Source organism: Argopecten irradians, unplaced genomic scaffold (assembly GCF_041381155.1).
Source record: "Argopecten irradians isolate NY unplaced genomic scaffold, Ai_NY scaffold_0251, whole genome shotgun sequence".
In the NCBI taxonomy this organism is placed as follows: Eukaryota; Metazoa; Mollusca; class Bivalvia; order Pectinida; family Pectinidae; genus Argopecten; species Argopecten irradians.
In genome coordinates, this window is record NW_027187718.1 from 44,306 (window position 1) to 53,746 (window position 9,441).

At 40.1% G+C, this 9,441-nt stretch overlaps 1 protein-coding gene across 1 annotated transcript; it reads left to right on the top strand.

The window, feature by feature from the left end:
- Window positions 1-4,102: 4,102 nt before the first annotated feature.
- Window positions 4,103-5,605, top strand: LOC138312210 (uncharacterized). Its single transcript, XM_069253208.1, has 2 exons — window positions 4,103-4,777; window positions 5,430-5,605. Exons 1-2 carry the CDS (start codon window positions 4,240-4,242, stop codon window positions 5,603-5,605), a joined length of 714 nt encoding a protein of 237 aa, XP_069109309.1. The 5' UTR covers window positions 4,103-4,239.
- Window positions 5,606-9,441: the final 3,836 nt, after the last annotated feature.

Below are 9,441 nucleotides of genomic sequence, written 5' to 3' on the forward strand. Positions count from 1 at the left end.
TATAACAATTTGGCTATTAGTTTTCTTACAAAATATAAACAGGGATGGATTGCTGCTATTAACATTGAATCTTGCATAATACAATTTACTCATTGAAAATATAATTATTATCCGAATATGAACCAATGTTTTATAAAAATCTTACTGTTCATAATTTTAAAATTCTTGTACATTAGATTATTTATAACTTCTAATAATAGTAATACTATTTCTTAAAAAAACAAAATCTTACAAAATTCTAAATTGTTGTTTGGTTTCAATTATGTTCAGACTTCACCTGGCCCTCGAGAAGCTGGGACAGGTGAGGCGCCTTCTAATGTCTTGGCGCGGCGTCCGAGTGCGGATATCCGTCGTGTACAGTCTCTCCGTCCTTCCGTACCGTCCGTCCACGTTCCGTCGGTCTGTACGGTCATATACGATATTCTCCTTTAAATCGCCTACTTTAGTCGATTGTGTTCTGAGTATGATTGTAACCCATATTTGGTCCAACAGCTGCCTTGGGGGGGACAGGGAACAGAAAACTTGTCTAATTTTTTGGCTCCTGAGGCCCGCCAGGGTGCGGCAGAGGTAAGGGGCGGGCGAGGGCCCAATTAGGGTAATATAGAAGGTTAAATTCCACTTATTAATCTCGCGATACTTGGTACCTAGAGTTTCTGCATGGATTGTGACCAATATTTGGCCACAAACAAATCCTTAGGAGAAAGGGGAATCTGGATGAACTTCGTTATTAAATTTTTTGGGCTCTGAACCCCCTGGGGGCAGGAGCGCAGGCGGGGCCCAATTATAGGGATAAATTAAAGGTTATATATATCTATAACATCGCTACTTGGTCATATAGAGTTCACCTTCATTGGATTGTAAACCCAATATTTGGCACCACAAACATTTCTTTTGGGGGAAGGGGATATAAACAGAACTTGTATAATAGTTTGGGACCCTCTGACCCCCCGGGGTGCAAGGAAATAGGGGGCGAGGGGGGCCCAAGGGCCCCCCAAATAGGGGAAATAAAGGTAAATCCTATAAATCGCTACTAGTCATAGAGTTCTGCATGGATTGTAACCAAATTTGGCCACAAGCATCCTTGGGGAAGGGAAACAGAACTTGTATAAATTTTGGCTCTGAGCCCCCGGGGGCAGGAGGGGCGGGGCCCAATAGGGGAAATAAAGGTAAATCCTATAAATCACTACTAGTCATAGAGTTCTGCATGGATTGTAACCAAATTTGACCACAAACATTCTTTGGGGAAGGGGAAACAGAACCTGTATAAATTTTGACTCTGACCCCCCGGGGGCAGGAGGGGCGGGGCCCAATATGGGAAATAAAGGTAAATCCTATAAATCGCTACTTGTCCTAGAGTTCTGCATGGATTGTGACCAAATTTGGCCACAAACATCCTTTGGAGAAGGGGAACAGAACTTGTATAAATTTTGGCTCTGACCCCCCGGGGGCAGGAGGGGCGGGGGCCCAATAGGGGAAATAAAGGTAAATCCTATAAACCGCTACTAGTCATAGAATTCTGCATGGATTGTAACCAAATTTAGCCACAATCATTCTTTGGGGAAGGGGAACAGAACTTGTATAAATTTTGGCTCTAACCCCCCAGGGGCAGGAGGGGCGGGGCCCAATAGGGGAAATAAAGGTAAATCCTATAAATCGCTACTTGTCCTAGAGTTCTGCATGGATTGTGACCAAATTTGGCCACAAACATCCTTGGGAGAAGGGGAACAGAACTTGTATGAAAATTTTGGCTCTGACCCCACTGGGGGCAGGAGGGGCGGGGACCCAATAGGGGGAAATAAGGTAAATGTACTCTATAAAAAATCGCTACTAGTCATAGAGTTTCTGCATGGATTTATAATCCAAATTTGGCCACAAACATCCTTGGGGGAAGGGGAACAGAGCTTGTATAATTCTTTGGCTATGACCCCCAGGTGGGCAGGACTGGTGGGAGATGGTGAGGGACCAACCCAATAGGGGAATTAGAGGTAAATATTCAGAAATTTCTTCAGAGAAAATAACAACAATGAACCTGTATCCAGAATATTACTTGGCATTACAAACCAGGTAGGAACGCGATACAGGCCCTCTGGGCCTCTTGTTCATTCTGCCTTTGTTTCTGTTTTGACTATTTAAATACATTTTGACACAATTTCATTGTCAAAGCACCACTGTTGAGAGTGCTGTTGCTCTTCTCAATATATCTTGATTGAATTTCCTAAAACTCTCAAATATCTGTAAGATATATATCATACTTTGTATCCTTTGTGTTGTTTCTTTCCGTTTTTATTGTGCTCATTGACGGAGAGAAGAATGTCCAGTTTGCTCAACATTAATCCGTAACTGTTATAATAGTTAATAAAGAAAAGAGAGTTTGAGAGAGATGAGTTATGGAACGACTGAGGAGCGAGAGAATACTGCTGTTACATTTCTTTGATTTTGTGGATTCATATTTTCTTGATTACGTTGCTAACAATATTTACTTATAATTTGAAAAAAAACTAAACTAAATATTGGATATCATAGTCCTGTTAAACTAAGTTATCTGTACAGATTTGTGTGAATTCAAAATATTAAGAGTCCAATCAGAACTGGGAGAGATTATTTACAATATTACACGGTTCAATTTCATTATCAGATATATGATAAAGCTGAGGAATTTAAGGAAATGTATAACTTACTACAAATATCAAATAAAATGTCTCTTATCCTATGCAGTAAATTCCAAAATTAATCTGCTGTGTTGTAAAACGTGAATACTTGTATGACAGAGTTGGTAGCTCTTGTTATGATTACTTGGAGAAGATAAATCAAGTGAAAAAGATTTCTGAAAAATGTCAGCATTGGATATGGCTTTGTTGAAATTGAGAAATTTTATGCATCAAGCATTTCTCAGATTGGATAACAAGTTATTCCTGACCTTAAATGATTTGGCTTTCAATTAGATTTTCAAAAACATTTTCAACAATATTTTCTCATTCAAAAGTCCACACAATAGTAATGAGCACCATATGTTCATTGCCAACTGCATTCATACTACCATATTTACAGTCAAAATGAAGATCAATCCTGAAAACGATTTCACGTAACATTGGTTTATTGTAATGATATTTATTGAGACAATATCCCCAGCAGTGGTTATGAGTTATTTGCTAGTGCAATTTGTTTTAATGTGGGTTTTACACGTCATCATTTTAGTGCAATGATAAATAGTGTGCCAAGGGGTTCATTGAAAAGTTTTTATCAGAAATTTAACAAAAGCCTATTGTGTAACGTAAAACTGAAAATGTGTATAGTAATCAATCTGTATTGTTAGCACAGGTAACAATGATAATCAGCAGTGTTATCACAAACTCTAGTCAATGTATAACTTGTAATCACTTAACAAAATCAATAATAAAAGTATTAATACATTAAGAAAATTATATCTTTGTTATTTGTTTATTGGACTTCTTGCGTCTAAATATTGTATTGTGGCTAAATATCACAATAGAGGTTTTATTTTTGTATGAAATCATTCTAACCACCAGAGAATTATTGGAAAAAAATTCACCAACGTTATGAAGAAGAATTATTATAGTATCATACACTGTTTAATTGATGTGAAGATGTATGTTTTCGTGTTTTCTCTGCCCATATTGTTTACTAATAAGTTGTGAGATCAAAGACCTTCAAATGAATCTTTCATCATTTAGCATGATTAGATTCATTGGTTTTCATTTTCCTCTGTCCATGTCATTTTTAGCTCGCCTATTCGAAGAATAGGGGGAGCTAATGTTGTCACCCCGGCGTCGGCGTCAGCGTTGGCTTCCCATTTCACGTTAAAGTTTTTGAGCAAGTTTCTGTTTCGTCAGTTGTTTAAGCTTAAGTCATCACAAGGATTTATAAGTGAGAAGGATTTGTGACTGTCTCTTTACATTACTAAACACCACGCGAGATGCCTATGAACCGGGAATAAAAACCGTTTTTCTCAACAAATACTTGTCTCATCGAATCAAACGAAACACTTATATAAAGTTTATCAATTTTCACAACGTTTGTCACTTGCTTTAATGACGGAATTTTTCTGAATTGATACGAAGGATGTGGTTTATTTTAGTTAAAGTAGACCGTCCCTTCTGTGACGTCACAAATATTCCGGAGTCCGGCGACCCGGCTCCTTACTTATAACGCACTGTTTACACAGCGGTTTGACATTTCAACTTCCGTTTTGCTGTAACTAACCGACTAACTCTTGTAACGATGAAGACAGACAGGAACAAACGTGGCAAGTTCTGTAGAAGCAATAACAAAGGAAGCTATGATGAGTTAAAGGTTATGAGACAGAAAAGGTGGATTTTTGAGCATGATAGGCCTCCAGACATCATAAAATGTATACCGTTGGACGATAACGTCAACAGAGTGCCGTGCTCCGAACACAATTACTGTTCTGGTAGTGATATGCCTATCGCTGACGAATCGCAAGACCTTATTTCAAGGCAAGTAGAAATTCCACATGAAGAATGCAGAAATATTCCTAATGAAGATAATTCTTGGCGCACGGGTCGGCGAATAGTGGAATTGGGGGCTTTAGCGGAAGGCCTTGCCGGCTGTAAGTTATGCGGGAACCCTCTCCACCTGACAAATTGTCTAGGGGAGCGTAAGTTTGGGTTAGCACACATCCTTCTGGTCAAATGTAACTTTCCCAGCTGTCGCTTGGTGAACGATGTGCCAACTGGGAGAAAACACCGCACGGACAGAGGAGGGAACGCTTGGGATGTTAACACAAAACTAGCAGCAGGTACGTTATACATACCATAGGCCATTCTCAATATTACCGTGATTTTTTAACGATTTTGTCAAAACAAACATACATCTATAGTCCAAGATACTTTAGAAACAAACGTCATTGAACAGTTTTGATAATTTTATCCGCTATTTGACACATTTGGATATGATTTGGGTACAGTTAAGGCAATCGTGATGTCAAAATCTGGGCTTTTCAAAACCTGCTGATTTCACCAAAATTTATAATGTGATCCAATAAAGCGTCCAATATCTATTATATATCTCGTATTTGATTGATATGACAGTAATATGTGATTATTTCGGAATCCTGTGACGGATTAAAAGCACCAAGAAAAATTTCATTCTCAGCACTGTTTAGCGGTGTCTTCGACTACGTTCGAGCAGTTTCTAATTATAGCGAGCAGTTTCTAATTATAGGTTACATGTATCACTAAAAGCAAGATTCCGTTCTGGACAAGCAATAAAGGTGCAGATGACACTTAAAACTTGCAGAAATTCATTAAAAATATTTTTTTTTATATATTCCCTAATTTAATATGATTTTAGCATTGTATGCTTTATATTTATACATGTATAATTGTGTATTTAAAAAAGTCTTATTTTTAAAATCTAAATATTTCTTTTTCAATCTGCATTCCATCCAGGTATGATAAATGGAGGATTTGGGGAGACTCATGTTAGTAGCCTTTTGGCAGCCCTAAATATTCCTAGCATTACACACAGAAACCTGAAGAGCCGTGAAAGGGAAGTGGGAGCTCACCTACAGCTCATGGCAGAAGAGTCATGTAAAAAGCATTTAGAAGAAGAAGCAAACTTGTAAGTGTTTCAGTTTTTTTTTCAATTTGAGTTGACTTCCATGTGGGAAGTTGGTGGGGTTCTTTTTCTATGGACACTCGAGATTTCTTTGATATTGTAAACACATTCTTAAAATGACCATGGTTGTTAAGATGTAAAACAAAAATAACAATAATATATGAAAAAAAATATTACCAGAATTTTAGAAAATTGTGTGGTAGACTAAGGAATACCACACAATTTTCTAAAATTCTGGTAATATTTTTTTTCATATATTATGAACAAGGTTCAGTGTACTAAGGTTTGAAATTGGTAATGTTGGCCCGCTTCAGAAAGTAAGACGGTAACCCTCGCACCCGCAAGCTACATCAAAGGCTGCGCCGGCGGATGTCAAAGGAAATCAGTCGTCGCCCAACGTCGCGGTCAGTGCACAAACACAAAAGCTCCTGCCTAGTACTTCTCCAAAACCCAGTGTGACTTATCCTTCTCATATACGTCCTTGGTAATCATAAATGTTTATGATTTTATTTTCCTAATGTGTATGGATGCTGAACGTGATAATACAACCAATTTGGGGCCCTTTAGGTTTTTTTTGAGTCTGTTAATTTGTCATATTTCCATGTTAAAGTTTTTGAGCAAGTTTCTATTTTGTCTATTGTTTAAGCTTAAGTCATCATAAATGTTTATGATTTTATTTTCCTAATGTGTATGGATGCTGAATGTGATAATACAACCAATTTGGGGCCCTTTAGGTTTTTTTTGAGTCTGTTAATTTGTCATATTTCCATGTTAAAGTTTTTGAGCAAGTTTCTATTTTGTCTATTGTTTAAGCTTAAGTCATCATAAATGTTTATGATTTTATTTTCCTAATGTGTATGGATGCTGAATGTGATAATACAACCAATTTGGGGCCCTTTAGGTTTTTAGCTCACCTGGCCCGAAGGGCCGGTGAGCTTATGTCATGGCGCGGCGTCCGTCGTCCGTCGTCCGTCCGTCGGCGTCCGTCTGTCCGTCAACATTTCCTTTAAATCGCTACTTGTCATAGAGTTCTGCATGGATTGTAACCAAATTTGGCCACAAACATCCTTGGGGGAGGGGGAACAGAACTTGTATAAATTTTGGCTCTGACCCCCCGGGGGCAGGAGGGGCGGGGCCCAATAGGGGAAATAGAGGTAAATCCTATAAATCGCTACTTGTCCTAGAGTTCTGCATGGATTGTAAACAAATTTGACCACAAACATCCTTGGGGGAGGGGGAACAGAACTTGTATAAAATTTGGCTCTGAACCCTCGGGGGCAGGAGGGGCGGGGCCCAATAGGGGAAATAGAGGTAAATCCTTTAAATCGCTACTTGTCCTAGAGTTCTGCATGGATTGTAACCAAAATTAGCCACAAACATCCTTGAGGGAAGGGGAACAAAACTTGTATAAATTTTGGCTCTGACCCCACGGGGGCAGGAGGGGTGGGGCCCAATAGGGGAAATAGAGGTAAATCCTTTAAATCGCTACTAGTCATAGAGTTCTACATGGATTGTAACCAAATTTGGCCACAAACATCCTTGGGGGAAGGGGAACAGAACTTGTATAAATTTTGGCTCTGATCCCCAAGGGGCAGGAGGGGCGGGGCCCAATAGGGGTAATAGAGGTAAATCCTTTAAATATCTACTAGTCATAGAGTTCTGAATGGAATGTAACCAAATTTGGCCACAAACATCCTTTTGGGAAGGGGAACAGAACTTTTATAAATTTTGGCTCTGACCCCCCGGGGGCAGGAGGGGCGGGGCCCAATAGGGGAAATAGAGGTAAATCCTTTAAATCGCTACTAGTCATAGAGTTCTGCATGGATTGTAACCAAATTTGGCCACAAACATCCTTGGGGGAGGGGGAACAGAACTTGTATAAATTTTGGCTCTGACCCCACGGGGGCAGGAGGGGCTGGGCCCAATAGGGGAAATAGAGGTAAATCCTTTAAATCGCTACTAGTCATAGAGTTCTGAATGGAATGTAACCAAATTTGGCCACAAACATCCTTGGGGGAAGGGGAACAGAACTTGTATAAATTTTGGCTCTGGTCCCCGGGGGCAGGAGGGGCGGGGCCCAATAGGGGTAATAGAGGTAAATCCTTTAAATCGCTACTAGTCATAGAGTTCTGAATGGAATGTAACCAAATTTGGCCACAAACATCCTTTGGGGAAGGGGGATAAAACTTGTATAAATTTTGGCTCTGGTCCCCCGGGGGCAGGAGGGGTGGGGCCCAATAGGGGAAATAGAGGTAAATCCTTTAAATCGCTACTAGTCATAGAGTTCTACATGAATTGTAACCAAATTTGGCCACAAGCATCCTTGGGCGAGGGGGAACAGAACTTGTATAAATTTTAACTCTGGTCCCCGGGGGGCAGGAGGGGCGGGGCCCAATAGGGGAAATAGAGGTAAATCCTTTAAATCGCTACTTGTCCTAGAGTTCTTCATGGATTGTAACCAAATTTGGCTACAAACATCCTTGGGGGAAGGGGAACAGAACTGGTATAAATTTTGGCTCTGATCCCCCGGGGGCAGGAGGGGCGGGGCCCAATAGGGGAAATAGAGGTAAATCCTTTAAATCGCAACTAGTCATAGAGTTCTGCATGGATTGTAACCAAATTTGGCCACAAACATCCTTGGGGGAAGGGGAACAGAACTTGTATAAATTTTGGCTCTGACACCCGGGGGGCAGGAGAGGTGGGGCCCTATAGAGGAAATAGAGGTAAATCCTTTAAATCGCTACTAGTCATAGAGTTCTGCATGGAATGTAACCAAATTTGGCCACAAACATCCTTTTGGAAGGGGAACAGAACTTGTATAAATTTTGGCTCTGGTCACCTGGGGGCAGGACGGGTGGGGCCCAATAGGGGAAATAGAGATAAATCCTATAAATCACTACTTGTCCTAGAGTTTTACTTGGATTATGACCAAATTTGGCCATAAACATCCTTGGGGGAAGGGGAACAGAACTTGTATAAATTTTGGCTCTGACCCCCTGGGGGCAGGAGGGGTTGAGCCCAATAGGGGATTAGGAAGTTAATATTAAAATTCATTCAGAAAAGAAACAATGAACTTGTATTCAGAACATTCCTAGGCATTACAAACCAGGTGAGCGATACAGGCCCTCTGGGCCTCTTGTTTTTGAGTCTGTTAATTTGTCATATTTCACGTTAAAGTTTTTGAGCAAGTTTCTATTTTGTCTATTGTTAAAGCTTAAGTCATCATAAATGTTTATGATTTTATTTTCCTAATGTGTATGGATGCTGAAGGTGATAATACAGCCAATTTGGGGCCCTTTAGGGGGTTTTTGAGTCTGTTAATTTGTCATATTTCCATGTTTAAATAATATAGACTGAGGGCACTGCTTGACATTTTTAAATAGTAAATACTTGAACATCAACTTCATCTGAATAGGCGAGCTTTGCTGTTCTCCAACAGCTCTTGTTGAGCTTATGTCATGGCGCGGTGTCCGTTGTCCGTACGTCCGGCCGTCTGTCTGTCAACATTTCCTTTAAATTGCTACTAGTCATAGAGTTCTGCATGGATTGTAACTAAATTTGGCCACAAATATCCTTGGGGGAAGGGGAACAGAAAGTGTATAAATTTTGGCTCTGACCCCCCAGGGGCAGGAGGGGAGGGGCCCAATAGTGGAAATAAAGGTAAATCCTATAAATCGCTACTTGTTTTAGAGTTCTGCATGGATTGTAACCAAATTTGGCCACAAACATCCTTGGGAGAAGGGGAACAGAACTTGTATAGATTTTGGCTCTGACCCCCCAGGGGCAGAAGGGGTGGGAGAGGTTGGGCCCAATAGCGGAAATAGAGGTAAATCCTATAAATCG

What these genes read in the sequence shown, in the direction of transcription:
- LOC138312210 (XM_069253208.1), top strand. Translation starts at nt 4,240, where the DNA reads ATGAAGACAGACAGGAACAAACGTGGCAAGTTCTGTAGAAGCAATAAC. An exon ending in TAACACAAAACTAGCAGCAG is followed by an intron (nt 4,778 to 5,429) that starts GTACGTTATACA and finishes CATTCCATCCAG; the next exon opens with GTATGATAAATGGAGGATTT.